This window comes from Panthera leo, chromosome C1 (genome assembly GCF_018350215.1).
Source record: "Panthera leo isolate Ple1 chromosome C1, P.leo_Ple1_pat1.1, whole genome shotgun sequence".
NCBI classification, from domain to species: Eukaryota; Metazoa; Chordata; class Mammalia; order Carnivora; family Felidae; genus Panthera; species Panthera leo.
Genome location: NC_056686.1, coordinates 41,512,978 through 41,539,472, shown reverse-complemented (window position 1 = coordinate 41,539,472; position 26,495 = coordinate 41,512,978). Strand labels below are relative to the sequence as shown.

Below are 26,495 nucleotides of genomic sequence, written 5' to 3'. Positions count from 1 at the left end.
GAATCCGAAGCAGGCTCCAGGCTCTGAGCTGTCAGCACAGAGCCCAATGTGGGGCTCGAACCCACAAACTGTGAGATCATGACCTGAGGCAAAATCGGATGCTTAACCCACTGAACCACCCAGGCGCCCCAAGGCCAAATTTAAATGAGATAACGTGTAGTTAACATGAGCACATATAAAGGGGCCAATGAATGACAGTATTACTGTGATCACTCAACATTTTTCAAGTAATAAAACTAAGTCATTTACATGATATGGCCTAAATAAGATTCATTTACTCAAAAAATATTTTATGGAGCACTTACTATGGCCATGTATAATGCTCAATGCTGGAGAAATAGGAGAGAATAAGACAGATATGATCTCAGCCCTAAGGTAATTCCCTTTAGTGTGAGGGAGACAGGCACATAAACATTTATAGTTCAGCCTGGGAAATGCTGTGATGGAGCAAGAATAGGCTGCTTTGGGAGTCAGGGAAGATTTACCAGATGTAATGATGCCCTCTGGGTTTGTATTTGAAGAATAAATTGGAAGTGAGGATGGAAGGAAAGGCAGAGGAGGCAGTAATTATGAAGGCTGGAGGGGAGACAGTACATGCCGAGTTTAAGGAAATGAAAACAGTTTTGTATAGAGGATTTTAGAAAAAGTGTGGAAAGTGAGCCTGGGGAGATGGGCAGGTGCCATATTTTGAAAGGCTTTGTAAGCCCTGCTACCAGAGTTTGACCTTTCTTTTTCGGTAATCGGAGAGCCTCTGAAAGGTTTGACATAACAGAGGTATGATTTTGGTGGAAGTGAGGGGAATAATAAGAGTAGCTTTGGATACATTATCTCATTTAATCTTTACACCAACACTTGGAGGTAGGTATTATTATCTTGATTTTAAAGATGAATAAATTGGGATTTGGAGAGTTCACTACATTTACAAAATTCACACATTTGATAGGAAGTGGAGTCACATACCCTTGTATTTTTTTTAACGTTTGTTTATTTTTGAGAGAGAGAGAGAGAGAGCATGAGTAGGGGAGGGGCAGAGAGAGAGGGAGATACAGAATCCAAAGGAAGCTCCAGCACAGAGCCTGAGGCAGGACTCGAACCCACAAACCATGAGATCATGACCTGAGCCACCCAGGCATCCCATACCCTTGTATTTCTGACCCTAAATCTATGTTCCTGTATTGTCTGCAGCTGGTAATGATTTGTTATGACCTATTTTGTGTTTACTGTGTGGAAAGTTCTCATTCATGCTTATAGTGTTATTTGCATACTCAATGTTAAAGAATTTCCCAACCATTATTTGCTGTTCTTGAAAATTATGAATTAGGTCATGTTTTCTCTGTTTTATATATATGAAAGTAAACTGAGGCTTGAGGTATGGGACCATTCATGGTCCCATACACCTAGAAAGGGGTAGAGCTGAGACTTGAACACCATGTTCTTGACAGAGGAAAACTTTTTTATGGCTACCTTGTGAACACGCCACATTTCTTTTTTTGGGTCTTTGCCTTTATTCACGGGTGAATGTTTATAAGGCTCTTTCCTTCCAGGTTTTGGAGATCACATTCATTGGAGGACACTAGAAGATGGGAAGAAGGAAGCAGCTGCAAGGTACAAGATATGGTTTTAGGTTATTTATGGTGGAAGGGGCGCCTGGCTGGCTCATCAGGTAGAGCATGCAACTCTTGATCTTGGTGTCACAATACAATCCCACGTTGGACCTAGAGATTGCTGTAAAAATAAAATACATTCAGCAGGTTATTTATGGTGGTAAAACATTTTCCAGCCATCGGCTTAACATTAATTTCAGGTGAAGGATTATGCCAAAACAGAGCTAAAACTGGGGAGTTGCCTGATGATAACAACAACAACAATACTAGTTGAGGTGCCTGGGTGGCATAGTTGGTTGAGCATCGGACTCTTGGTTTCACCTCAGGTCATGATCTCAGAGTTCCTGGGATTGAGCCCCACATCAGGCTCTGTGCTGACATTGTGGAGCCTGCTTGGGATTTCTCCCTCTCTCTTTCTGCCCCTCCCCTGCTCGCTCTCTCTCTCTCTCTCTCTCTCTCTCTCAAAAAATAACCAAATGTAAAAAAAAAAGCACTACTAGTTAACATTTAATAAGTGCTTAGTATGCACCAGACACTGAATTATGTGAATTAACTCATTTAATTCTCACAAGAATTCTTTGGAGGTGGCTAATGCTGTTACCTTCATTTTAGAGATGAGAAAACTAAGGCACAGAGCAGTTAAGTAACCTCCTCAAGATCACATAGCTATTAAGCGGTAGAGCCAAGATTCAGACCCAGGCACTATGGCATTAGAGCCTACTCTCCACCAGTAAACCACACTGCCTTACAGTCTCAAGTTGAATAGTCTCGAGTTTCAGTTAGGTTTAGTCTATGCACTGATGCAAATAACTGATGCAAAGGAGAAGAAAAGGCAGAGCAGGGGAGGGAAGGCTAAACACTGATCTAAGTGCTTTACATACATTAATTTATTTAATCTTCATAACCTATGAGGTTGGTTCAGCCTGTGAAATAAGAACTGTTGTTATTGTATGGGAGAGGAATTGAGACACAGAATGATTAAATAATTTGTCAATTGATTACACAGCTAGTAAGTGATAGAGCCAATACTTGAATGTTCTCTATTGTACTGTACTGGAGAGATACAAAGACCCAAAATATGTGCATCTACTTTATTAAAAAAATGTTTTAATGTTTATTTTGAGAGAGAGAGAGAAAGAGCAAGCCTGAGCAGGGGAGGGTTGGAGAGAAAGGGAGAGAGAGAATACCAAGCAGGTTCCACGCTGTCAGTGCAAAGCCTGACATGGGACTCAAACTCATGAACTGTGAGATAATGATCTGAGCCGAAATTAAGAGTTGGACACTTAACCAACTGAGCCACCCAGGCACCCCTGTGCATCTACTTTATACACACACATACTTGCACAGAAACTGTCACACTTCTGCACCTACAAAATTATAATTGACCCTAAACAATGCTGGGATGGGGGCTTAGGGATGCTGACCACCTGCTTATGCTTAGTCAAAATCTGCATATAACTTTTGACTCCCCCAAAACTTAACTACTAATAATCTACTGTTGACTGGAAGCCTCACTGATAACATAAACAGTCCATTAACATATTTTGTATGTTATATGTATTGCATATTGTATTCTAACAACAAAGTAAGCTAGAGAAAAGAAAATATTAAGAAAGTTATAAGGAAGAGAAAATACATTTATAGTACTGTACTGTAAAAAATCTGCATTATAAGTGTACCTGTGCAATCCAAACCCCTGTTTTTCAAGGGTCAACTGTATAGTGCTTGCTTTTGCTAGAACAGACCCTACAGCTTAATGACTTTGAGTCTTAACACATTCTGTAGAATAGGGTTGCCAGATTTAGCAAATAAAAACAAGGATGCCCAGTTCAATTTGAATTTCGGGTAAATTGTAAGTAATTTTAAATATGGCCCATTCAATATTTGAGACATATTAAAAACATTTTATGTTGCTTATGTGAAATTCAAATTGAACTAGGCATCCTGTATATTATCAAGCAACCTTACCCAGGAGAAAAATTTATGTTAGTTTCTCAAGTTCTTTTTTTCTTTTTTTAATTTTTTAATGTTTATTTATTGTTGACAGAGAGAGGGAGAGAGAGAAACAGAACGTGAGCAGGGGAGAGGCAGAGACAGGGAGAATCCGAAGCAGGCTCCAGGCTCTGACCTGTCAGCACAGAGCCCCACCCTGGGCTGGAACTCAGACTGGGAGATGGTGAGCTGAGCTGAAGTCCCCAGCTTTACAGGCTGAGCCACCCAGGCGCCCCAGTTTTTCAAGTTCTAAATCAAATGACTGTTCCTAGATAAAGTCTTAAGTGACTTTGGGGGGTATGTTGTTTTTTCTCTATTATACTTTTATATCCCAACAACGTATTCTATCCATGTAAGGTGCTTTATTTTTCCCATTCAGACTTCTATGGGGAAACTGTTTTATGTTCATCTGAATTCCCAATCATGAAGAAGTTGAATGATTGAAATGGTTATTGAGTAAACAGTTACTGAGAATCACTGGGTGTAAGGAAAGAAGGGGAACTAGCATTTGTGAATGGTCTTTGTATGATAAATATGGTGCTGACTGCTTTGCAATGTTTAATGCTCATTAGGGCCCTATTATAAACGGTTGGGCAGTCTTTGGCAGATCACATTCTCTTGAGGCTTATTTGACATAAATAACTGATGTCATTCTTATTTCCATCTTTTTTCTGAGAGCAGATTCTGGGTTTAGTTGGGGTAGATCTCATGTTTCCACAGCAACAATAAGTCCTTTAAGAGTAGAGAGGGACAGGAAGTGCACTTTGCCCTTCCGGTTTGCGCCGGAGAGTTCAGCAACCCGGAAGTGACGCTACCCGGTTGCACATGGCCGCGTCCCGTAAGGATGCCGCTCGTAGTGTTTTGCGGGCTGCCATACAGCGGCAAGAGCCGGCGGGCGGAGGAGCTCCGTGGGGCGTTAGCGGCCGAGGGCCGCGCGGTGTACGTAGTGGATGACGCGTTGGTGCTGGGTACGGAGGACGCGACGGTGTATGGCGATTCGGCCCGTGAGAAGGCGTTGCGCGGGGCCTTGCGAGCCGCAGTGGAGCGGCGCCTCAGTCGCCACGATGTAGTCATCCTCGACTCGCTTAACTACATCAAGGGCTTCCGCTACGAGCTCTACTGCCTGGCGCGGGCGGCGCGCACTCCGCTCTGTCTGGTATATTGCGTACGGCCGGGCGGTCTAAGCGGGGGACCTCGGGTGGCTGATGCGGTGGACCACCGAGGCCTGAACCTCAGTGTGAGTTGGAGGCCGCGTACTGAGGAAAGAGGGAGACCTCTGGCGGTGGGCACCCCTGTCCTCAGGGAACCACAAGCAGTGGACTCTGTAGCAAGTGGGAGAACCCAAGCAGTTGTACCTAAGGAACTGGAGCCGGAGGAAACCGGGGTGCCAGATCTTCCAGCTCCTGTGACTTCAGAATTTGATACATGTGAAAAGCGTATGGTCAGTACCTTTTACTCTCCTGAACTTATGGAGGCCCTAACGCTGCGCTTTGAGGCTCCCGACTCTCGGAACCGCTGGGACCGGCCCCTGTTCACCTTGGTGGGCTTAGAGGAGCCATTACCCCTGGCAGAGATACGGGCTGCCTTGTTTGAGAACCAGGCTCCCCCACCCCATCAGTCTACACAGTCCCAGCCCCTTGCCTCCGGCAGCTTTCTGCACCAGTTGGATCAGGTCACCAGCCAGGTGTTGGCAGGACTGATGGAAGCTCAGAAGCGCGCGGTCCCTGGAGACTTGCTTAAGCTTCCTGGCACCACGGAGCACCTGCAGTTTACCCGGCCTTTGACCATGGCAGAACTGAGTCGCCTCCGTCGCCAGTTTATTTCCTACACTAAAATGCATCCCAACAATGAGAACCTGCCTCAGCTGGCCAACATGTTTCTGCAGTATCTGAGCCAGAGCCTGCACTAAACAGAGGAGGTGTGGGGGGAAAGCCCTGGCTCCTTGTCTAACCTCCACTGCTCTCTGTGTTTCTTGATAAAGTAATCTGAAGGTCTACAGAGCATGTTGATGTGTGGTACTACAGCTGTTGTGACAGATTTTACTCACATTTTCCTCTGAGTGCCTCTGTTGTGACAGGCCTTGAGTTACAGCATAAATTGAGACTAGAGAAAATGGAGAACTGGCTTGGAGGATCTTGGCAAATTTCTCCAGGGACAGAGCTCAGGTGGACAGGATTTGTTTAGATTGGGTTCTGCCTGTGGTGTCACACACCCAGGATTTCCCCCATCTGAATTGTAGGAGAGCAGACTGGATGGATGAATTTTTTTTTAAACAATTGTGAGTGGAAACTGAAGATGAGACAGTTCTGCATCTGCACTGGCCTTTCTTTCATACCACAGTTTTTAAAGTACTGTGTCTGCTTTTTGCTAGTCTGTCCTGGGGCCAGGGGTCACCGATAAATCCACTGGTTTCTGTCCTTGGGAAGCTTTGGTTCTAGTGGAAGCAAAAGACATAACTTAGAGTTTACATCTAATAAAATCTTTTAGAAGAAAGTCTGCTGGAATCTCTTTTGCTTCGTGTAACTTAATGTTCTTCATGTAATTTACTTAATGTAACATTTAGAGACACATGTATCACTGTTATGCCTTTGACCAAAATAGTACTTTGACAGTGCTTGATGAGAGAGTGGATATTTGGTCTAACCTGGAGTGATGATGACAACTTCCATAAGTGTTGTGCTTCATTCTTTATTTCAAGGCAAATATCACTTTAAGCTTTTTCATTCTTTCACTGATTTTATTAAATAAAAATCAGCACTTGTGATTTTCAAAGATGAATTAGATACTGTCTTTGCCCTTGAGAAATTAATAGTTTGGTGAGAAATACAAGTAAACATGATTATGGTGTAAAAATGTCGGTGTTTACAGGATAATGACAGAATGGGTTGGGACCCCAGAAGAGGAAAGGACTAATTAGCTGTTGAGAGGAGGTAGTTTTGGGAAGGCTTGTAGAGGGGTTAATATTTGAGCTGTTAATGTAGAACATGTGTCAGCAAAGCATCAAATAGTGAATGTTTTAGGCTTTGTGGGCCATAGGGTCTCTGTTGTAGCTTATTAGCTGTAGCACATTTTAGCACAAAAGCAACCATATACAATAAGTATACAACTGAATATGAGTACGTATGTGTGTGTGTTTGTGTTTATTTAAGTGATTTCTACACCCAAGCGGGGCTCCAACTCATGACCCTGAGACCATGAGTTGCATACTCTTACAGCTGAGCCAGCCAGGCACCTCAGTATAAGTGCGCTTGAACAAAACTACACCAAAATGTGTATTGTATTTAATTTTCACATATCACAAGGGGGACTATTTTTAGATTTGTTTTCAACCATTTAAAAATGAAAAAAAAAAAAAAATAGCTTGTATCTTACAGCTCTACAGAAGCAGGCAGTGGCCTGGATCAGGTCTGCAGAGATTTGCTGATCTCTGCTCTAGAAGGATAAATAAGAGTTTACTAGAGAGGGAGGAAGGAGCAAGGCATTCCAAACTGCTCTGTAAGTGCATGGAGCTATTGAAAGGTTGGGCTACCTTGGTGGTGGGTTTCTTGCTCATTAGGCAGTCTGGACCACCTTTTGTTATATTTGATATAGTGGATGTATTATAGTTACATATGCTATATTAGATGATATATATTAGACTTCCTGTGTGAAAGGAAGATTTGGACTAGGCAACTTCTAACGCCTTTTGCAACCTCTGTTCTTAGATTCAAAGTTAGTTATTGGTTGTGGATTGCGATTCTAAATTGAAGTAGACAGTAATGGTCAGAAAGAACATTGGTTTTAGAGTCAGACTTAATGAATTACGTCATAAGTGACAGAACCTAGATTTTATGTGGCCAAATATTTAATCTCTTGGGAGTCTCAGTTTTCTTATTTCTATTATGAGAACGTTAGTAGTATATACATTAGGATTGTTGTGAGGATTTAAATGAGATAATGCCTGTAAAGCACATAGCACAATGTATAATAAATGGGTAGCATATTTTGGTTATTATTATGGTTACTTAGATCCCACTTCTCACATAAGTTTTTCCTTCTTATTCGGTTTTTACGACTATTAGAGGTACAAATCCACACCGGATTTGTAGTAGGCCTCTAATGAGGTACTGAATAATTCATTTGACAATTAATTATATGTATTTAGAATAGTGTCTAGTACATAGTAAATGCTATGCATTTATCAATATATTCAATAATATCAATAATATTCTATGTGCCACATGTAGGGCATGTAGGGAGAGCTGAGTTCTTTGCTTTAGGGAACTCCCAAGTCTATTGCAGGGAGATGGGTAAGTAATAGAGTAAATATAGTAAATGCAATGATTGTATTATGTAGTGTGGTGTTACAGGGGTTGTATGATTCAGAAAGCCATGGCTGCTTACACAGGACTTTCCTACAAGTTGGCATTTAAGCCTTGAGAGCTTAAGGACTTCATTTGGCCAAGACTGGTTCAGGTGGATGATGTTGCTCATCATTTCAAAAAAGAAAAAGTTTTTTCCTCCCTGATTATAAAGATTACATTTAATTGTAGAAAAAATGGAAAATATAGAAAAAGTATAGTAAAACCCACAATCCCATTATCTAGGGATAACTATTATGTTTTGGTATATTTCATTTCATTTTAGGGTCTTTCCTCTGTACATAGTTGTACAATTAAATCCAAACTATAGATGATAATTTTATATTCTAGTTTTTTGTTTTTTTGTTTCTTTTAAAGTAAGCTCTTCACCCAACGGGTTTAAATTCATGATCCTGAGATCAGGAGTCACATGATCTACTGACTGAGCCAACCAGGCGCCCCATTCTGTTTTAATTTGATGTACCAATGAAAAATTTTAACATTTTCAATGATTATATAACCATAACATTTAGAAATACTGTAATTTGATGTTTATTCTATTCTACAGTCTTTTCTCCCTAGCTTTAAAGCCCAAATTTGCAGAATTTATAGGAATGTCAGAACTTACCAATAATTTTATTATAATCTATTATTGAATATTTATGTTGCCTAAAAATTTTCTTAATCCAAATCATACTACCTGAACGTCTTTATACATTAGTCTTTGTCTTTATATATGGTCATTTTATTAGGATAGACTTAAAGAAGTGGAATTACTAGATTATAATTCCTTTGTTTTCTTTTCAAGTGGCTTGCCCCTAATGGTGATCATCCATAAGTCCTGGTGTGGAGCTTGCAAAGGTGAGTACAAATAATCAAACCTCAAATGTGTTCTTAAATATTAACATTTAATTAAAAAAATTAGCACAGGGGTACCTGGGTGGCTCAGTTAAATGTCTGACTTCAGCTCAGGTCATGATTTCACGGTTCGTGAGTTTGAGCCCCACATCAGGCTCTGTACTGACAGCTCAGATCTGGAGCCTGCTTCGGATTCTGTGTCTCCCTCTCTCTCTGCCCCTCCCTTGCTCATCTGTCTGTCTGTCTGTCTCTCTCTCTCTGTCAGAAATAAACATTTTAAAAAAATTAATAAAAAACATTGGCACAGACTTTTCCCAGCAGTACTGATTGCTCTAAGGAATACCAAAGAAATATATATGACATAGATTCCCTGCCCTCAAGAAGTTTGCAGTTACCTTTGCAAGGGGTTGGAGAGTAAAGCAATTGAGATATGGTTAGGGAGAGTATAGTATTAGTGCTATAGTAGTTGTATAGACAGTAAATACAGGAAGCTGAAGTGTACAGAAACATGAGAAGTGGTTAGGGAAGTCTTTCTGGAGGAGGTGGGAATGAAATTTAGAACCCAATGTTATTTGTGGCACCTATTCTTTCTACTTTGCCATCTTGCCACTTCCCGGTCAGGTTTTTCCTTTTGTTTGGTATGCTACACTCAGCAGAATCCTAGTTGGAAAAGGAGTAGAAAATTAGTGCAAATAGTGTAAAAAAAAAAAAAAAAAAAAAAAAAAAATATATATATATATATATATGTATATATATATATATATGTATATATAATATATACACACACACGCGGTAATGTTACTGTGTTTTCTGTTATTTCAATAGAAGTTACTGACATGTGGCTATAAAAAGTAAATAGAAATAATTTTTTCATTTATATGCCATTATCTATATTTTATAAATGAAGTAAAAGTTTCAGAGAAATAAAGTCATTCACTCCAGGTGTGGAGTAAGTAGCAGAAACACAGCCAGAATTCAGGTGTCCTGATTTCTGGTTCTTAGGAGTTTAAAACAAAAAAGAGTTCAGTTATTTGAATCAACTCTGCAAATTAGGGTTTGGATATGAAAATGATGTTTTCTTATATTTCAAACTCTTTTTTTCCCTCCTAGCTTTAAAGCCCAAATTTGCAGAATCTACAGAAATTTCAGAACTTTCCCATAATTTCGTTATGGTGAATCTTGAGGTAAGACTTTGGGGGTTTCTCCTTTCTGCTATGATTTTAAGTCTTTGCTGTTTTAGAATTAACATCATTAATGGTGTAAAATCATATTTAGCAGAGCAGGCATCCTGTATGTATGTGTTTTCCTCTTCACTTCTAATAGTAAAGCTTGTGTCAGGTGTAAAAGGCCATCCAGCCTCCACTTGTGGGAGGAAGGGGAGGAGAGATTAGCTAAGAAGACCACATTGTAAGGTCCTTCAGTCTTAGTCTATAATTATGACATGTTTTACATCTTTGTATTGCTGAACTAAAGGTATAGTAACACATGCAGGACACAGATCTCTGCAAAATGTGATTCAGTTGAGCACCTTGTCTGTGCTGGGCTTGTATGTACAACATTCCTGTTTCTTCATTAGGTATCCTTTATGCCCTCATTGAAATTATATATGGGGAATTGAATATGGTGGGACAGGTGAAACAAAATATGTCAGATGGTGGTAAATGCTATGGCTTAAAATGAGGGATGGAGGGGATACTTTGCAATTTTAAATAGAAAAGAAGGTGACATATGGACAAAGATTTGAAACAAAAGGAGTGAGCCTTGTGGATAATGGAGAAAGCATTTCCTGGCAGAGGGTAAGAGTAAGTACAAAGGCCTGAGTGAGGTGCATGCCTGGCTTAATGCCTTGACAACAAGGAGGTTAGCATGGTTGAAAAAGACTGAACAAGGGGTAGAAGGACATAAAGTTAGAGAAGTGCCCAGGTGGCAGGTTATGTAGGGCCTCTTAGGCCAATGCAAGGACTTGGGGTTTTACCCTGAGTGAAAGGGGAAGCCACTGAAAGGTTTTGAAGAAAGAAAGGACATGCATGATCTGACTTAAGATTTATACTTAATAGGATGAAGAAGAGCCCAAGGATGAAGATTTCAGCCCTGATGGGGGTTATATTCCACGAATCCTTTTTCTGGGTAAGGTGAAAGACCTTAATCTGGGGATCTGTGATGTGGAAGGAGAGGTAAAGAAGTCAAGGCACTTACTCCATCTAGTGAAATTGTAGTAGGATGGCTAAAAACAAAAACAAACAAAAACCAGTTTCAAGAGAGTAGGGGAGTTCTAAATGCTAGAACTTCAAATTGGAAGAAAAATTTTTTTTTATTAACTAACTGTTTTTATGAGCAATGACAGAGTACTGAGCATCCATTCATTCATTTGGGTATCAGCCACATGTCAAGCCCTGTGCTAGGCACTACAGGGACAGAGAGAAGCCATGGTTCCTACCCTTGACTTCATAGTGCAACTGAGGCAGTGGAATGTCTTTCCACTATAACTTAACTTAATTTCATATAACTTAACAAATGTCTTTCCACAAACAACTTATAAAAGATACTAAATTTAATGACCATCTAATCTTTCAGCATTCTGCTGGATTCTGTGGGGGAGACAATAGAAATGCAGAATCCCCCCATCATCAAGCAGAAAAGAAACATGCCAGGAAAAGAGAACAGCATATGTCAAGGCATGGGGGACTTGACTTCAGGGAGCTGCAAGGAATTCATTGTGATTACAACATAAAACACAAGGGGTAGAGTGGTGAGATAATGGGCTGCAAAGATGGGCAGGTATTGTTTCCTAGAAGGCCTAATATACTATGTAGCATTTGAAACACCTCTCCGTTACAATTACTGCAATCCTTGTGGCATTATGTCTATAATAGATCCCAGTGGCAAGGTGCGTCCTGAAATCATCAATGAGAATGGAAACCCCAGCTACAAGTATTTCTACGTCAGTGCTGAACAAGGTATGTTATGTTGAGAGAGAGGAGGAGAATTGCTGCTAAATTTAACTAGCTCTATGGTAGGAGACTCGATTCAGCATGTTAGCTCAGTGTCTCCTGCATGACCAGCTTTTGGCTAGGATCTGTATAGAATATAGGAGAAAGATGAGACTGAGCCCTATCCCTAGCTGCTTAAATCTAGTTTGGAGCTAACTGAACCACAGGAAATAAGAATTGAGGCTTACAGAGATAGTCACTTGCCTGTGGTCTCACAATTAAGTCACAGCCAGGATTTCAGTCCAGAACTTAAGTTTTTTCCCACGGCACTAATGCCACTCTTCCTGTAAGAATTCAGAGGAGGGGGAATGCTGTTAGCTGATCAAGTCTAAGAGGTTTCATAGATCGTAATCTCTAATTGGACCTAGAAAGATAAGAATTTGTCTCTGTGGACAGATATGAGGACATTTCAAGCTATGGAAGCAAGGGGTGGGAGGTGTAGCCCAACATGGAGTACGTAAGGCTTGCTGGAGGACACAGTGACTGGATTGAATCTTGAAGAGTGAGACCTAGCCAGCAGAAGAATGCAAAAAGCATGTTCCAGGCAAAGAGAACAGCATCAGCACAAACAGGTGAAGGAAGGTTGAAATCATGTCAGTCATGCCTTCTTGTTCTCTAATCCTTGAGCACAATCATTCTAGAGGCAGAGATGGAATTCATGCTACGTACTGCCCCTGTTTTCCTTCCAGAGTTCCCCCGTGTCATCTATAAGAGGGGGTTGTTTGCTAAGTTGCCATGTGTTCAGCATTGCCATGCTGTTGTTGTTGATCACTTTGTTTTGAGTCCTTGGAACTCTTATTTCTTAGAATAGGGAGAGGAACAAGATCTGGAGAAGTTATCTCCTTCCCATGGGTAAGGAGAATGTCATCTTCCTTACCCAAATGCAGATCACTAAAAGCTGGAAATTTCCCTTATGGGAAGGGCAGCTAGATTTTAGGTCCCCAATTCTTGAACCTTGAGATTCACATTCCCTTTAGGATTTCATCCAACTTACCATTGCCATCTCCACACTGCCATCATCTTTTAACACATTAGTCCAACTGTGGACACAAAACCTTTGCCTGAATCCCCCATGGCTCAGCTGACATGAAACTGGAACATTCAAACTTGGCTTTACTAAAGGCTTAGGGAAAGCAAAAGGGATGTAACCAACCATTCTACCTGGCTCTTATGAGGTTACAGGCTTGCTTTCTGAGATTTACAGACTCTGGCTCAATCTAGCTCCTGGCCTGTCGCTGTATTAGAGAGCCTGTACCAAAACACCTGCTCTCCTTGAAGTTAAATCTACAAGAGAGATGTCCTGAGATAAACACGAAGTTTCATGTCTCATCTATGTAGGGCCCTCCTTCCAGTCTACTCTTTCTTTGAGAACCTGCCTTCTTCTATGTATAGGTGATACTAGAAATGACTACCTACTTCATTGAAGACCACTCCGCCTTCTAGCACATGCACACACATGCCTGTAACTTCCACAGCACATGAAATAAATGCAGCATTCATCAAAAAGATGTGATGGGGATGGTAGGAAGGTGTTTTCTACTCCTTTCATGTCAAGTGAACATCTGTAGTCTATGACAGGGATTCAGTCCTAATCCTGGATGCTAAGCCATAGTAACTACTAGTAATATTTTTGTAGTATTTCATAAATTATAAAGCTCTTATTATTTATTTAATTTTTATAATAATCCTGTGTGAAGTAAGTAGTGTTAGCTCATTTTATAGATAAGCTATAAACAGATTCAAAGAGGTAAATGACTTTCCAGGCCTAAAATCCAGAACTAGATCTCGAGTCCAGATCCTGTGCTCCTGTCATATTTCTCCTATAACAAAAATCTGTGTTAGTTGTCAAATGTCGGATATTAAAAACCTACTTCATACTCCCCCCCCCCCCCCCACCCCCACCTTTATTTCACAGTTGTTCAGGGGATGAAGGAAGCTCAGGAAAGGCTGACTGGTGATGCCTTCAGAGAGAAACATCTTGAAGATGAGTTGTAACATGAATATATCCCTTCTTTCATCAAAGTTAGTGTTCTGGAAGGAAAGCAGCAGGGGAGGGAACATTGAGAAATCACTCAGAACAATTAAACCAACCAGGAAACCTTGCTCCTGCCTACATGGGAAGGAGCGCTGTCACTGTGGAAGACTTCTGCTAACAGAAACTGGTCTCCGTGCTTTGGATCCAGCAGAGTGTGGCAGACTTCCTTTTCCCGCACCCTCTTAGATGTCTATTTGTCATTGAATGTAAAGGATGACACTTTTGACACAAAACTTGAGCCATTTGGAGGTTTATTCCTCACACTTCAGTATTTGAATCTTTTTCCATTTCCTCCAGCTTTATTCACCTTGGCGGTGAAAGGAGACAAGTAGCATCTTTTCTACAATAGTAAAACTTCAGAAATAGTTTATCATTTAAAACAACAAACCTAAATGTAAATCAGTAATTTTACCCCACCAAGGAGACCAGCCTGTTTCTTCTCATTTTCTCCTGGGAATAATCTTGGGCTTCTTCCTGAATCCCAGAAACTTCCATCCTCTTCTACTGCTTGGGCTTCCCTGTTTGCACGCATGTGTGTGCAAGAATGGCTGTGTGCTTGGACTCAGCCCCAGCTGGAAGCATGCTTTTCCCTGTTACTGTTATAGAAACAGAAACCTTCAAGCCCTATGTGGAGCCATTTTTGTCAAGTCGTCAACTGTATTTTTGTACTGAGGTTAACAAAAAAATTAAAAGACATTAATTGTTCCATTAAACTTTAATAAAACTTTGAAAGGAAATGTGTTGTGATGGCCTTTTTGTTACTAGAGAATGGAGGGAGGGATGGAGATCACTTCAGGAAGAAAACTAGGCTTGAGGGCCTAATCTGGGACTCTTCCCACTCCTGCTTCTCCCACATTCACATGGGCATCAGAACTCATGTCTTCTGCTAGTTAAATAGCTGGATTCCCTCTCTCCTCACTGTCACTGTTTTCAGGTAGAGCAGGCTTTTTCTACTTCGTAGATGATTTATTGTGACAGGCTCTTAACTTGCCTACTTACCTCCAGTATTCTCTTCTCCTACAGTCCATCCTCCTTGCTTTCCCCAGTGATCTTTCCAAAATGCAAATGTGACAGTGTCACTCCCCTGCTTAAAAAGCCTTTCTTGCCACCTCAAGAAAATAGTATTAACATGAGGAAATATTTGGGCCTCAGTATGTGCCAGGCATACTTCTAAGTGCTGTGTGTGTATGTTATCCCAGTTCATGTGTTTATAGTCCTAACAGCCCTATGAAAAAGGTATAGGGGCACCTGGGTGGGTCAGTTGTTTGAGTGTCCAACTCTTGGTTTCAGCTCACATCATGACCTCAACGGTTCATGGGTTCAAGCCCCGCATCAGTATAGAGCCTACTTGGGATTCTGTCTCTTTATGCCCCTCCCCTGCTTGCTTACTTTCTCAAAATAAACTTTTAAAAAAGAAAAGATATATAACAATCCCCATTTTACAGAAGAATTTGAAATATACAATGAAACCAAGGCACAGAAGAAAGAATCTTTACCATGGCCTTTAAGAAGCTGCCTGCTCTGTCAACCACATTTGTTCCCATTCATGTCTTTGCATTTTGTGTTGTGGTGACACCAAATTGCTTCAAATTCCCCCCACAATATGCTTTTTTATGCTTTTGTGTCTTTGCTCGGCTTGCTTCCACGGCCATCTCTTCCTGAGAGTCTTTCCTGACCCTACTCATGAGAATAATGTGTCCCCGTATCCCCCCGCAAACACATCTGTCCCGGCACCACACTACATTATATTATAATTCTCTATCTGTGGCTGTCACCAGGTGGTCATTCTTCTCCAGGGCAGAGATCCTAGGCCTGTAGCCAGGTCTCCAAACAATGTAGTTTCAAGTGAATTGTCAACGTCTTATGGTAGGTTCTTTTTATCCGTTCTCTTTATAGTTCTATAGTACAGGCATTGTTAGCCTCATTCATGGAATAGGAAACTATGGAGAGGGAAATGGCTTGCCCACAGTTTCTAGAGTTAAGTAAATACTGGATTCTCACTATACGTATCTTATTCCAAACTCCTGCTTTTTCACACCACACATTGCATTACCTCCCTTATGTTCTAAGGTATGACTCAGAACAGGAGTATTTAATCTGGGTTACATAAAGACTTTACAAGAGAGACATGGACACAGAAACTTCAGTGAATTGATATCCAGATCTTCATTTTCTTAAAAGTGATTTCCCAGGAGTCCTCAAAATATTAAACATAGAATTGCTATATAATGCAATTCCACTTCTGGCTATATACTCAAAAGAATTGAATGAAGGGACTTCAATAGATAATTTGCACACCCATGTTCATAGCATTTTTCACAATAGCCAAAAGATGGAAGCAATTCAGGGGTCTATCGATGGATGAATGGATAAACAAAATGTGATGTATGCATGTAGTGGAATGTTATTCAGTCTTAAGGAAGGACTGATGCATGCCACGACATCAATGAACCATGAAGACATGCTAAGTAAAACAAGCCAATCACAAAAGGATAAATATTGTATGATTACACTCATGTGAGATACCAGTCAAATTCATAGTCAAGGCAGAATGTAGTTCACAGTGGGGAGGGGGAATGGGGAGCTAGCATTTACAGAATTTCAGTTGAGAAAGATGATAAAGTTTTGGAGATGGATGTTGGTGATGGCTGCACAACAATGTTAATGTACTTAATGTCACAGAACTGTACACTTAGAAGTTAAGTGGTAACTTTTATGTATATATTTTATCACAATTTAAAAAAAAAAGATTTACCAGGAAATATCATTCCCACCTCCCTTTTCACTATTCACCTTTCCCCATTACAGAAAAAAGCACACCTCTCACCTTGAATATTAATGTGGTACATTGCTCTGGTATGTAAAACCTCGGGGGTGCTAAACAAAGGAGAACTGAAATAAGACTAATAAGTTTCCATGATTAAAGGCCTTTTGTCCTGTCAGTTCTGTCTTAAGCATAGTTCTGTTGGGAGCAAAACTTGACATTAGAAATGGACAGTTTGTACCATTTGGAAGTGTTTTGAATTCAGACAAGTTGTACAGTGAAGTGTTGAAAATTTGCTTCTTCCAATCCCCAGTTATTATTAAAGAAGGCATCTCTCCCGAAGGAGAATTCTAAGGGAGCATAGAAGGAAGTTTGAAGTCATCCAGATGACAAATTCAGGACAAGTCTTCACCTCTTAGAATTCAGAATTAATCTTAGGCATGCCTGGGTGGCTCAGTCAGTTAAATGTCCGACTCTTCATCTCAGCTCAGGTCTTTGTTTTGTTTTGTTTTTGTTTTTAATTTTTTTTTTTTTAACATTTATTTACTTTTGAGACAGAGAAAGAGCATGAACAGGGGAGGGTCAGAGAAAGAGGGAGACACAGAATCTGAAACAGGCTCCAGGCTCTGAGCTGTCAGCACAGAGCCCGACGCAGGGCTTGAGCCCACGGACCGCGAGATCATGACCTCAGCCGAAGTCGGACGCTTAGCCGACTGAGCCACCCAGGCGCCCCTCAGCTCAGGTCTTGATCTCAGGGTTGTGAGTTCAAACCCCGTTAAAAAAAAAGAAGAAAAGAATTCAGAATTAATCTTAGAAATTGGACCTAGGATAGTTGTCATAGAGATTCATGTTAACACATTTACTTGAATTGGAACATAGAGTTACAATGTTGCCTCTGGGCAAAGACTTAAATGGATACTTCAAAAAGAAGATAAATGAACGGCCAATAAGCATATGAAAATGTGTGATATTATTAGGCATCAGAGACACGCAAATTAGAACTCAGAGATACCATTTCCTACCTGCTGGAATTGCTAAAATTAAAAGGGCTGATGATACCAAATGTTGAAGGGGCTATGGAGCAACTCTTATATATTGCTGGTGGGAATGTAAAGTGGTAAAACCACTCTGGTAAACAGTCTGGGAATGTTTGTAAAGTTAAAAATGCACTTACTTTGTAACCCAGCAATTCCAAGATTATGACTATGTGGATTATATGAAACAGGTCTGCAAACAAAAAACTTGTACAAGAATGTTCATAACAACTTCATTCATAATATCCCAAACCTGGAAACAACCGAAATGTCTGTCAACAAATAAATGGATAAATTGTGGTATATTCATACAGAGGGGTACTTCTCAGAATAAAGAACAAACTACTGATGCATGAAACAATATGGATGAATCTTAAAAACATGGTGTGTGGGGGGTGCCTGGGTGGCTCAGTCAGTTAAATGTCCGGCTCTTGGTTTGGGCTCAGCTCATGATCTCATGGTTTGTGAGTTTGAGCCCTACACCGGGCTCTGTGGTCAGCACAGAGCCCGGTGAGGATTCTCTCTCTCTCTCCCTCTCTCTTTGCCCCTCCCCCACGCGTGTGTGTACACTCTCTCTTTCAAAATAAATAAAAATAAAAAAACCAAGAAAAGAGTACATTTATATGAAGTTTTGGAACAGGCAAAACTTACCTATGGTCTAAGAAATCAAATAGCGGTTACCTGCAGTTGGGAGTGGCAGGGAGGGAATTAACTTGCAATGGCACAGGAGGGAACTTTATGTGGTGATGGAAGTATTGACTGTGATGGTTACATAGGTTTATGCATTTGTCAAAACTCGTACTGTAAACGTACATTTTTGTATGTAATTTATATGCCAATACATTTGATTTTAAAATACCTATTCCAACTCTCCAAACTGAAGTCTCTGAAAGAGGTCTGATGTAGCTGATTGATTTAACAGTAAAGGCCAATGTGGCCAGTTAGGTAACATATAAGATTTTCCCCATAAATTGAGTGAAAGCTGAGTGTTTGATTAAAACATACTTAAATTACATGAGAAGATACATTTTATGAAAGTGTATTGTGTTTTTTTAAAGTTTTTATTTATAGTCCAGTTAGTTAACACAGTGTCATATTAGTTTCAGGTGTACAATATAGTGATTCAACTATTCCATATAACACCCAGTGCTCATCACAGCAAGTGCATTCCTTAATCCCCATCACCTATTTTACGTTCCTTCAAAGTGTATTGTATTGGCAAAGATTTTCTTAGCCCTTTGTGAGGAATTGGGTTATACAGTATATCTCAAAAGCAAGTGAAAAGGTCTGAGTTTTGGTTAATGAATATTTGATAAGTCTTTGTGGTATATGTCTTAGAAATTGAGAAAGTGAATGATTAATGAATGGGCAACAAATTCTTTCACTAAGTAGATATTTTCTACTTCTTTGCTTACAATGTGATTTAAAGATGACCTAATTGAATTATCAACTCATCTATCATTTGAAATTTTTGATGTTACACCAGTGTGATTTTGGAGTATATAACTCGGTTGAGAGTTGAAAGAATTTAATGCCATGGCAATAACAAAACTCCTTCCATTCCCATGTATTTATTTATATGAACATTTCTCAGCAATTATATCTCTAAAAATAATAACTAAATAATAAAAGTTGTGTGAAACTTTTAATGGTTTTGTAGAGCATTGTTGTAACAAGCTTGCCTAAAGGGTTATGTGACTTTCTAGGAGAATATTACTTAATTTAATTCACCATTTACTATTAATCAGGGTACAGACATTTTACAACTCTATGAATTATATGTTAACTTAAAAAAAACAAATAAGATGAAAATGATTTCTTTCCCAGGGAGAAAATAACCTTAAAAGTGTTGGCTCTATTACCTTTTGGTCATTAACCAGTTTTATATCTGATTTAGCAATCTTATCTCAGGATTCCTTTTTGTTACTGACGATATGTATATACATTTCTTGTATCCTCTTTTGAATTAGTTTTGTCATCTTGCTGGTCCTCATTAATCAGTTAAAATTTTGGCATGTGCTCAGAAATTTAGAATTAAGTTTTTAACATTCTAAGAATTACTTTTGATATAAAAAAAATAGAGTTAATGCTGAGTCCTGCTAGCCATAACTAACATTCTTCCCACAGATACATGAATGACATTTTTAAAAAGTTGTGTCACTAAGAGATGCACTTTCAGTAAAGTTTTGCTTTTATATTTAATAATTATCAGCATTTGTAATGTTTGTTGTTCTGATTGACATATTCATGATTCTTATAGTGATAACTGAATCTGGAAGAAAAAATTTAACTCATATGTTTTAGTTTAGGTTCCCCTAAAAGCAGGGCCTGAGATAAAGCTTTCTGTACAGCTCATATATTTTAGGAAGAGATTCTAGGGAACAAGAGTGGGGAACTGGGGAGAGTGAAGCATAGGAGGGATAGTCAAAATAGGGTCTACTATTGAGCTGGTTATCCTTGTCGGTCAAGGATTGCCTCAGAAGAGTTCATTTCTTGAGAGATCATACACGAAAAAGTGACAGAGAACCTTGAGGCAGACAGCAAGAGACAAGGGAATGCAGTTATAGAGAGTTGTCCTCAGCTTCTTATTGTAGCTGGTCACCAGAGTGACAGCTGAAGGGGAAAAAAAGAGGTCAAAAGATTGTAAAATAAGGTATGAAAGCTATCTAACATAGCTTCTTACAATCAAAGGAAATTTTAGCATTTTAATACCAATTAAGTACATATTTTTACTACAGAGAAGTATGGCATGATGATCAATAAAAGACTTTAAAGCATATAAAAGTATAACATTAGGTTAAAATTTTCTAAGTAGAATGAGAGAAATACAAATTTAAGGGGAAACTATGATACAAAATTTCCAACTGTTAAGAAGAGCTTGTGCATGTATTAGTTTTAAGTGGATAAGATGGGTATAAAATTTCTATGGTACTTAGATTCTAGTGGATATATTCTAGAAAATGACATAAGTTTTATTTTATTTATTGATTTGTTAGAGGGTGCAAGTGAATGAGGGGCAGAGAGAGAATCCAGGAGGGGCAGAGAGACAGAGAGGGAGAAGGGGGGCTCACCCAAAGTGGGACTTGTTTTTACTGGAAGCAGGGCTCCTGTTCACCCAAAGCAGGGCTGAAGCTCACCAGATGTGGGACTTGAATTCACGAACTATGAGATCATAACCTGATCCGAAATCAGATGCTTAACTGACTGAGCCACCCAGGCACCCCTAAGTTTTATTTTTAAATTTTAATATTTACAGTATGCCAGAAATTATGTCCTTAGCAGTTATTTAAATAATGAAACTTGTAAATTTCAGGCTAAAGGTGTCATCTTAAAAGTACATAGTTTTCCAAAATTCTTTCAAGGATTGTTCAACCTAAATTTATTTCAAGACTACTGATTTCAAACATTCCTCATCTGATAATGCAAATATTTATATAGCACTATATGCCAGGAACTGTTCTAAACCTTCAGTTACATTTGCTCATTTGATCCTAATAACAACCTGATGGATTTGATTCTATTATCATCATTATCATCTGTTTTATAGACATGAAAACTGAGGCACACAGTGACAAAGTAACTTACCCAACCTAGTAGGTATTAGAGCTGGGATTCGAATGTGGGCAGTTTGGCTGGTGAATCCATACTTTTAACTGCTATCCTATCTGATACAGTTTCTAGTCAACCAACTCAGGGAATGCATCAATGCCTTGTGCTGTGTAGCTGATCTAAATTTTCAAGATAATAAATACAGTTACAAAAAAAAGGGAACAATTGTACATTCCAATAATTATTTCTCAAGCCTCCCTTCTCATGAAAACAGAGAAATATTTTATGTAGTCGGATCCAAGGTTTTTTAGGTATTTGAAGTTTTAACTCTGTCAGCTTTTAAAGTTTTTATTTTCTTCTCCCTTGCGTGTGGCATCTAAATCTCAGAGACTTGTGCAGTGTCACGACATCAGATAGACATTGCCCAAGCTGCCATCTTCCGAGATGTAAGGCATCCTGCCTGGTCCTGGCACTCCTATGAAAGCATCTGCTGAGATGTCTATTTTCCTATCAGCCTCCAGTGGTCAGTCCACTCACTCTGTTCCTTTATCCTGTCAGCAAGACCCCTCTGGCTCCATCAGCTCCTCAGCACCATTTCTACTCCCTTCTGTGGGCAGGACAATTTGGTTGCCCTCCTGGGCCACTCAGAGCCATGAGGAGCAGTACAGCATCAGGGCTACTGTTCACAGTTACACTGCTTCTCCAAGTCTGACACTGTTGAGTCACCTGGCACTGTTGAGTGTCCACTAGGCCAGCAGCAGTAGCAACCAACACTGAAGCTCCAGTCAGGCACTGAATCAAAATCCATTTGATTAAACCGGTTTCTTCCTATCATGGATCAAGTAGTGATTTGACTTTATTGGAAGAGAATCTTAATCAGGATTTCTCACCCACCAAGCTCCTGCTGTCACATCGCCCTCTGTGGATTTACAGACTGCTTTATACATCATCATGCTACCTTGCTTAATATTGCCTTTGAGCAGTGAACTCACTTTACAGTGATGTTTGCCTGTGAGACCTGAATTGGGAATTGTGGGGGAAAGAGTTGGTAGAGTATGAGGCCACCATTTTGCTGGCATGACCTTGCAAGTGTGACATGGCTCTTGAGCTAACAGTTCTGGCAGCAGCTTCCTCATCCCAGGTTGTAACTATGTCAGTGTATTCCAAGAGGACAATGGCTTCCTTACTTCCAGATTGTGGCCAAGGTTGTATGATCCTGGAACCAGAACCTGGAGGGTAGTAAATTCCTGATGTGAAACTTTCTTTCCTTTTTCAGGACAGTCTGTGATGTTCTGGGAATCATTCCTTGAGGCCCAGCCCAGTGTCTTTTCCTGTAACCCTCAAACTGATTTTTTTAGTACCTAATTCTCTGTATTAAATGCTTTTCTGGGGTGCCTGGGTGGCTCAGTTGGTTGAATGTCTGACTCTTGATTTTGGCTGAGGTCATGGTCCCAGGATCATGGGATTGATCCCCATGTTGGGCTCCATGCTGAGTGTGGAGCCTGCTTAAGATTCTCTCTTTCTCTCTCTCTGCCTCTCCCCTCTCGTGATCTCTCTCTCTCTCTCTAAAATAAAGAAAAATTAAATCATTAAAAAAATGCTTTTCTGATTATAATAGTTAGAATGGCTCCTAGTAACCACAAAAGAACCTTGATGGTTATAGTGGTGAACTTTCTAATTCAGATATCCTATGTACAGACATAACTCCCAGGTCATTACTTAGAGGTTCTAGATTTGTAACTGGATGTAGTGAACGAAGAGACTTTGAGTTGCACCATCTTTAGTGAGTGAGTAATTGCAACTTTGAGTTGCACTATGTTAACTGGGATTTTTCTGAAGCATAAATATGGGGGAAGGGAGGAAGGTTATAGTTCATGGAGGGCAAATAAATTAGTGAATTATATGGACATTTAAAAATTCTTTTTACCCGTTGCATTAAAATCTCATTCTTAGATTTAAGAAATCTTTCACCTTATAAATTTGGAAGGGAGGCAAAACCCCCTTTCCATTTTAGAAGTTGGAAGTGCCAGATAATTGCTTTCCTGGCCTCTTCTGCAGCTAGACTACAGGCGCATGGCCTAAGCTCAGCCAATCACATACACCTGCAACTTTCTGCAGAAGAAATGTGACAGTTCTTGGGGGAATGGTGGTTGTAGTGCCCATGGTGGTATGCAGTGTTGGAAGCTAGTAGTGTTGGCCGTACAAGCTTAGTGCTTAGTGGCGACAGTGGTAGTGTCTTTCCCAGCATGTCTGCAACATGTACCCCCAAACCTGGTTCTCCAGCCTCCCTGGGTATTTCATGGTCTATTCAATATTATATAATAGATTCTTTTCTTCCATATATAAGCCAGAGTAAGTTTCTGTGGTTAGCCACTAACTGTGATTGATATAATTATCAATACCATCGTTTAAAAGGTTACAGCAGCTCCATCCACACTGTTGCAAATGACAAGATTTCATTCTTTTTGATCACTGACCATTGTATATATATACTACATCTTCTTTATCCATTCATCAGTGGGTGGGTATTTGGGCTCTTTCAGGGTTGCTGGAGGGGAGTTGGGTGGGGTGATGGGCTAAATGGATGATGGGCATTAAGGAGGGCACTTGTTGGGATGAGCACTGAGTATTATATGTAAGTGATGAATCACTAAATTCTACTCCTGAAACCATTACTACACTATATGTTAACTAACTTGGATTTGAATTTAAATAAATAAATAAATAAGAAAAAAAAAAAAACAATTGGGAACAGCTTAAATATCTACTGAGAATTAGTTAAGTAAAAGATATGCAACAATCTAAAAAGAAAAAAAAGGTTATAGCAGCATCTTCAAAAGTCTATTTCATGGAACACTAGTTTCTCAGAAAAAGAGTCCACGGCTCAGTAAGTTTGGATAACAATGTATCTCTTAGAATGATTCATAATTCAAAGGAATACTTTAGAAATTCTGAGAGGTCTCACAAGAAAGATTTTTACTTGTTACCAGATTGACTGTGAAGTTGACTTATGGTAGGAGGGGGTATACTGAGAAAACTACAGTGAAATATGGTGGGAGCCAGGGAATTAAGTCAACTTTGAATTCCACATTGTTTTTGGACTTCGAAATATGTGAGGTAACATTCCCTTATATTTAATACCATTGAAGCTCAGCTTCCCTTTACTTGCCATGAAAAACTATGTAAAACATCATCTAACATCTTAACCTCTCATTTGACTTTATCATCACCAATGACCTCCACTCTATCTCAGCCACTCACTCCAATGGTCTCATCTTGTTATCACTCAAAACTGTTCTACTTTTAAAATCTTAAATTCAGAAATTCTTTTGACCACAACCACCTATTTGTCCTTTCTTCCTAACTGATCAACATCTTTTATTACACTTTGACCTTATCTAAATCTTCTGCTGAAACTTGCTCAACTTTCCACTGGTAAATTTATAGACCTTCCCTAAATCTGTCCCATCTTCTTCCCTCTTGTTCAGTGGAGGAGATGACTGCTACTTATCAGAGGCTAATCCTTCCACTGAGCTCTGGAGCCATCCCCTCTTTGTCCTCATATTTTTTTTTCTTCCATCATAAATGTTTCTTTTTCCCTCTTTTATATCATTTGTCTATCTTCATTGGATCATTCCTATACACATTTAAACAAGCACTGTTTTTCTCATTTAAAAACAGACCATCTAGGGGAACCTAGCTGGCTCAGTCGGTAGAGCATGTGGCTCTTGATCTCGGAGTCATGAGTTCGATCCCCACATTGAGGGTAGAGATTACATAAAAAATAATAACAAAATCTTAAAAAAATAAAAAGTGAAAAAGAAAAGAAAAACAAACCATCTGTAGACTTTATGTGTCTCTTCAACCTGACCCAATGCAGTCAACCTTTCTTCACCTCTTATTCTCTCTTCAACCTTCTACCTGCTCCACTCTGGCCTATCCCTTTACAACTCTATGGGAGAAGATATTGAGAAGTGAGTCAGGGGAGTTTGGCTGATCAAATTATTTTTGAAAGTTCTTTTTCTAATTCAGACTTGCATTATGCTTGATACAACCTCCCATGCATTTGTGATGTTATGTGCCAAAAAATGCCCCAATATGTTGCTGGCCAAACTACTGTATTTTTATATGTTGCTTTACTACTCCCAAAAGATCACAACTACTGAAAAAATAGGAAATGGATCCCAATGGGCCTAACAGTGAACTTTCCTACAAAGTTCCTTATCAAAATTAATAGCACAACCCTCCACTGTTTTACATGTCATAAAACTGACACCATCCTTCACATCTTCTCCCTTACTCCTTAATCATCAATTACTGTTCATTCTTTCTCCTAAATATTTTAAAAATTGATTTGCTCCTTGTTATGGACTGAATTATGTCCCCCCTCCATTAATATGTTGAAGTCCTAACTCCCAGTACCTCAGAATGTGACTATATTTGGAGATGAGGGCTTTAAAGAGGTTATTAAATTAAAATGATGTCATATTGAGTAGGCCCCAATCCAATCTGACTGATGTACTCACAGAAAGAGATTAAGGCATAGACACACAAAGAGAAGACCATGTGAAGATTCAGGGAGAAGATGGCTATCTATAAGTTAAAAAGAGAGACCTTAAGAAACCAACCCCCATCTCAGACCTATAGCCTCCAGGACTGTGAGGAAATTAATTTCTGTAACTTAAGCCACCCAGTCTGTGGTACCTGGTTATGACAGGCCAAGTCGACTAATACATTTTCTTCATCTCTATCCCCATCACCACAAACATTTGCTGCCTAGATTTTTGCAGTGTAAGATCCATCAGGGAAGGGCTTTATCTATCTCATTTGCTGCTATATCCTCAAAGCCTAGGACAGAATCTGGCAAATAATAGGCATTTGATAAATATTAATGAAACAGCTAAATAATCGAATAGCTATTTAGATGGTGTCCTTGCAACCATCCTTGCCCCTCTCTTCAACTGTTCTCCACAGAGACTATTCTCTTTATATAAAAATTCTGGTTATATCATTCCTCTGCTTGAAACTCTTTATTGTCTCTCTTCCATTATTCTCAGGATAAAGTCCAAAATCAATAATACTGTTTAAGTGGATGGCATAATTTGGCCCACAAGTCTCCATCTTTGATGCATATTATTCTCTCATTCTATCATGAGTATTCCAGCCATTCTTCAAAGTTCCTCATGGCCTTTACACATGATATTCCCTCACTGGAGTAATCTTCCCCAGATTTTTGCCTACTTCATTCTCCAAAAATCCCACCTAAATATTACTTTGTGAAACCTTTTCTGATCATGACACCCATATCCCCCACTTCTTTTCCTTCAAA

At 39.6% G+C, this 26,495-nt stretch overlaps 2 protein-coding genes across 2 annotated transcripts in view; both read left to right on the top strand.

The window, feature by feature from the left end:
• Positions 1-4,338: 4,338 nt before the first annotated feature.
• Positions 4,339-8,789, top strand: KTI12 (KTI12 chromatin associated homolog). The gene is made up of 2 exons (XM_042951296.1): positions 4,339-5,944; positions 8,745-8,789. Exon 1 carries the CDS (start codon positions 4,441-4,443, stop codon positions 5,503-5,505), a length of 1,065 nt encoding a protein of 354 aa, XP_042807230.1. The 5' UTR covers positions 4,339-4,440; the 3' UTR covers positions 5,506-5,944; positions 8,745-8,789.
• Positions 8,790-9,902: 1,113 nt separating this feature from the next.
• Positions 9,903-26,495, top strand: part of RAB3B (RAB3B, member RAS oncogene family) — a 94,074-nt gene continuing 77,481 nt past the window's right edge. Inside the window, exons 1-3 of the mRNA XM_042951297.1 lie at positions 9,903-9,978; positions 10,852-10,921; positions 11,668-11,751. Of these exons, the coding sequence (XP_042807231.1) occupies positions 10,853-10,921; positions 11,668-11,751 (153 nt within the window). The 5' untranslated portion in view covers positions 9,903-9,978; position 10,852. The remainder of the gene's footprint in view (positions 9,979-10,851; positions 10,922-11,667; positions 11,752-26,495) is intronic.

Coding starts and splice junctions, on each gene's coding strand:
- KTI12 (XM_042951296.1), top strand. CDS start 4,441: ATGCCGCTCGTAGTGTTTTGCGGGCTGCCATACAGCGGCAAGAGCCGG.